The sequence below is a fragment of the Octopus bimaculoides genome, chromosome 14, assembly GCF_001194135.2.
Source record: "Octopus bimaculoides isolate UCB-OBI-ISO-001 chromosome 14, ASM119413v2, whole genome shotgun sequence".
Lineage (NCBI taxonomy): Eukaryota > Metazoa > Mollusca > Cephalopoda > Octopoda > Octopodidae > Octopus > Octopus bimaculoides.
In genome coordinates, this window is record NC_068994.1 from 4,670,574 (window position 1) to 4,675,357 (window position 4,784).

Consider the following 4,784-nt stretch of genomic DNA (forward strand, 5'->3'; position numbering starts at 1 on the left):
AAGGTGCCACGCAGTGGGACTGAACCCGGGACCATGTGGTTCGTAAGCAAGCTACTTACCACACAGCCACTCCTGCGCCTTATATATATATATATATATATATATATACAGATAGATACACACACACACACACACATACATACCATAAGCTTCTTTCAGTTTCTGTCTACCAAATCCATTCACAAGGCTTTGGTAGGCTTGAGGGTGTAACAGAAGACATTCGTCCAAAGTCTCATGCAGTGGGACTGAACTTGAAAGCATGTGATTGGGAAGCAGACTTCTTAACCAGCCAAACACCTGCACACATTCAATTATTTGTCATTACTCTTACTTCGTATCTGTTTATTTGTTGTTTTTGTATGTTTATTGCCCTTTGACAAGGATTCATTGCCATTGTTTTACGTCTGTTTTTCTTTCAATGCTTTGTATAGATTCACTGATCAGTCCACTCCATCACAGTTTCTCATCCCCCTCGTTCACAGCCTCTTGTCATCCCCTCGTTCACAGCCCCTTGTCATCCCCTTGTTCACAGCCCCTTGTCATCCCCTTGTTCACAGCCCCTTGTTCACAACCCCTTGTTCACAACCTGCTGTTCACAGCCCCTTGTTCACAGCCCCTTGTCATCCCCTTCATGAGATCAAACCGCTGTCATCAGCCATCATCACTTCTTGTGTCCTTTTCAGTTTTCTTCTTTCTCTCACCAACCCCTTCCATTTGGATCATTTGACCCTTTTCCACTCAAATCTTGACCTTCATTTACACCACATACCCCAACCGTCATAATCTTCTTTCTTCTACAACATGGTTGCTTCCTTTCCAGTCCAGTGCCTCTCAACCATTTTTCTTAACCTGTGGACTCCTTTGATTATTATTTTACTTCAGTGGACGCCCCCCCCCCGCCATTATTGTTCATCGTTAAGAAACAAAACAAAAATCCTTATTGCATGTTCATGTGTTGCACAAGCATCACCAGTTCATTGCAAGCAAATTTTAACAACAAAATCTTATGGACCCTCGTTGAGAACCACTGATTTACACTCTTTTTCTGCTCACTTCACTTATGCAAGCCATCATTATACATCCAGCCAAGCATGAACACCTCTCTACCCCCACCCGCTCATTCTGCGTTTGGCGTATCCTCCACATGTAGCCTCCATGTCCCACTGCCATACAACATTGCATTAACACATTGTGATCTTACTCTCAACTCTTTCCCTCCCACCCTCTTCCTACCCCACGCTCTTATTCTTCCACAAATCTTTCCTTTACTGTTTCTTATTCTTTGATGTGTATTGTTCCTATTGTATGTTATTATTGTTTGATGTCTATTATTTATTTTACCTATTTATACATTTTATGTTTTTCATTGAAAACTTTTCAATGTTAACAACAAATAAACATAGTTACAACTATCCTATAACCTGTTTATAGCTGCCTTATAATATATTTACAATTATTATAGTATATTTATAGTTCTCCTGCAGCCTATTTGTAGCTTTATTACAATATATTTATAACTAATTTATTATTCTCTTATGACATATTTATAACAATTATACATATAATTGTATTATAATGTATTTATTATTAAAATAACCTTTATAACTATAATATTTTTATAGCTATATTACAATATATTTTTAACTATATTATAATAAATTATTTTCTGATTCCCGTAGATAGAGAAAAGCTCCAAATATAACTTGTTTATATGTATTTGTTTTTAAATTTCAGGTCCATGCTTGTGGTTAAGTTCCTGGACATTCTGTTAAGGTGTTAACTGCCACTGCCACTTCTACTGTTTTATAGTTCAGCATAGGCCAGCTGTCAAGCTAGCCAACTTCGTTGGCCAAAATGGAGCGGTCTGCCAGTGTACCGTTCCATTACGACATGTACGGGATGCCATTTCACCCGGCACATACCCTACATGCTCCGAGGATGACTCACATTGCCGACAAGTCCATTCACAACACACTCTCTTCGGCTGGGAAACACTTTCCTCACAGCAGTGACCATGGCCTCGACACTCAGCGAATGATTCCTATGCAAGATAAAGGCAATCACTGCAGTATTTCCGGCAAACACCTCCACCATCGACACTCTTCGTCGTCGTCGTCATCACATTCCCACAGTTCTCAGAGAATGTCCCATGCAACAGAAAAATCTATGCACCATTCAAGCAGCTCAGGCAAGCAGTTCCCACATGACCACACCCTTGATTCACAAAGAATGCTACATGGTATTGAAAAGTCCAGCCAAAATAGCAGCAGCAGCTCTGGCAAGCATTATTCTCATGAACATAACATGCAGTCAAGCCAAAGAATCTCACACGAGAAAACAACCCATTCTTCATCAATTTCTGGGAAGCAATTCCTGCAAAGTAGCTGCCAAGAAGTTCCAAGGATGTCACATGTCCCAGAGAAAAATATTCACAACAGCATCTCTAGTAAACAGATCTCTTCCCACAGACATAACTTGGAGAAGGAGAGAATAGCATCACCAGTTGACAAACCAGACAACAACAGCAACAGTGACCTGTCTGGGAGCCAGTTCTCCCATGAGTCAACTATAGAGAGCCAGAGACTGCCACTGCCCTATATTGGTCAGACAGTGTTTCCTGGTAACAATATGTACAGCAGCCAGTATTCTCAGCCGTGTTACTTACCGACGACTGACAGAATGCAGTCAAGCTTGGAGAGCGGACAATCATCTAAGGAGAGTTCTTCTCAAAAGAGCTCCACTGCTAGTATTGATAAATCATTCCATGGTGATGTGTCTCAAAAACAATATGGCCCGAACAAACTCTCGCAGAGCTCCGTAAAACAACATCAACATCAACCACATCAACAGCAGCAACAGCAACCACAACAACAGCAACAACAACAACAGCAGCAACCACAACAGCAACAACATCCTCAATCCCTCAAACAGCTCTTCTGCGATTACTGCGGCAAGAAGTTTGCTCAGGAATATTTGATGCACATGCACCGAAGGAAACATACTGGAGAGAAACCGTTCCAGTGCGACATCTGCAACAAACAGTTCTCTCGCAAAGATGTAATGCAGCGACACAAAAAGAATCACACGGATAAAATTGATCAACCAATGAAAAGCAATGAAAACCATTATCAGTCGATGCCAGTCAACGTTCAAAGAAATGAAATTCAGAATCATGGAAAATTCCAACATCAGAATATTTCTCCAAGTTACCAAAGAGCACCAACTAATACACAGAAATATCCATCACAATCTCAGCCCATCTCACAACCTCAGTATCAGATGCAAAAAAACATGGGGAGCAATTATCAAGGAATGCCGCCAGATATTCCCAGGTTTGAAGAACTACATAACGTCTCTATGAAAAAATCTTATTACTGTGACATATGTCAGAAACAGTTTGCTCAGCGCTATTATTTGGCCATTCATAAACGGTCTCACACTGGCGAGAAACCATTCCAGTGTGATTTCTGCATTCAGAAATTTGCCCGCAAAGATACCTTGAAGATCCACCGTAGAACACACACAGGCGAGACACCTTATCAATGCAATGTTTGTCTTGAAAAATTCTCTCAAAGAATTAAGTTGCAAATTCATCAGAAACAGCACATTAGTAAGAAACGGTACCAATGTGATATTTGTCTGAGACATTTCGCACAGCGTTACTACCTGCGAATACATCGCAGGACTCATACAGGGGAACAGCCTAATCAGTGTGAAGTCTGTCTAAAACAATTTGTACAGAAATACCACCTGGAGATCCACAAGAGGATTCATACTGGGGAGAAACTGTTCCAATGTGATGTCTGTCTGAAACAGTTCACTCAAAAATACTACCTGGCCATTCATAAGAGAACCCACACGGGAGAGAAACCATTCCAGTGTGACTTCTGTATCCAGAAATTTGCTCGCAAAACAACCCTTCAAATACACAGGAGAACCCATACAGGAGAAAAGCCCTTTAAATGTGAAGTTTGCCTCAAGCAATTTTCCCAAAGTAGCAAACTAAGAGTTCATCAAAGGACCCACGGACCGAAACGACGCTACCAATGTGATGTTTGTATGAAACTGTTTGCACAGCGACATTATCTTCAGATTCACCAGAGATCTCACACCGGAGAGAAACCGTTCCAATGTGAGATTTGTTTCAAACAGTTTGCTCAGAGAAACACATTACAGATACACAAGAGAACACACACAGGAGAGAAACCATTCCAGTGTGAAGTCTGCCTCAAGAACTTTGCCCACAAACACTACCTGCAATTGCATAAAAGAACCCACACTGGGGAGAAACCGTTTCAGTGTGACTTCTGCTTCAAGCAATTTGCACAGAGGAATTCTTTGCAGATGCACCGCAGAACTCATACAGGTGAGAAACCCTTTCAGTGTGAAGTGTGTTTGAAGGCATTCGCTCAGAGACACTACCTACGACTGCACAAACGAACCCATACAGGTGAGAAGGCCTTCCACTGTGACTTGTGCCCTAAACACTTTGCTAGGAGCGACACACTACATCGCCACAAGAAGACCCACAACAAGACTGCCAGTAAACCTCCAAAGACTTCTTCGAATTCCATCAACAAAACGGTTGAAGAATTTCCTCCTATGAGTACTTATTTGTGGCAACTGTGATCTGATAGAGGGAGACTGTTGTAAAGCTTTTAGTTAAATGATAACTAAAATATTGTGTATTGCAGTGAATACATACATGTATACATATATGGCTACATATGTGTGCACGCATCATATATATATATATATATATATATATATATATATATATATAT

At 40.8% G+C, this 4,784-nt stretch overlaps 1 protein-coding gene across 1 annotated transcript in view; it reads left to right on the forward strand.

The window, feature by feature from the left end:
- Positions 1-4,784, forward strand: part of LOC106870073 (zinc finger protein 845) — a 37,630-nt gene that overhangs the window by 7,477 nt on the left and 25,369 nt on the right. Inside the window, exon 2 of the mRNA XM_014916044.2 lies at positions 1,735-4,625. Within this exon, the coding sequence (XP_014771530.2) occupies positions 1,855-4,625 (2,771 nt within the window). The 5' untranslated portion in view covers positions 1,735-1,854. The remainder of the gene's footprint in view (positions 1-1,734; positions 4,626-4,784) is intronic.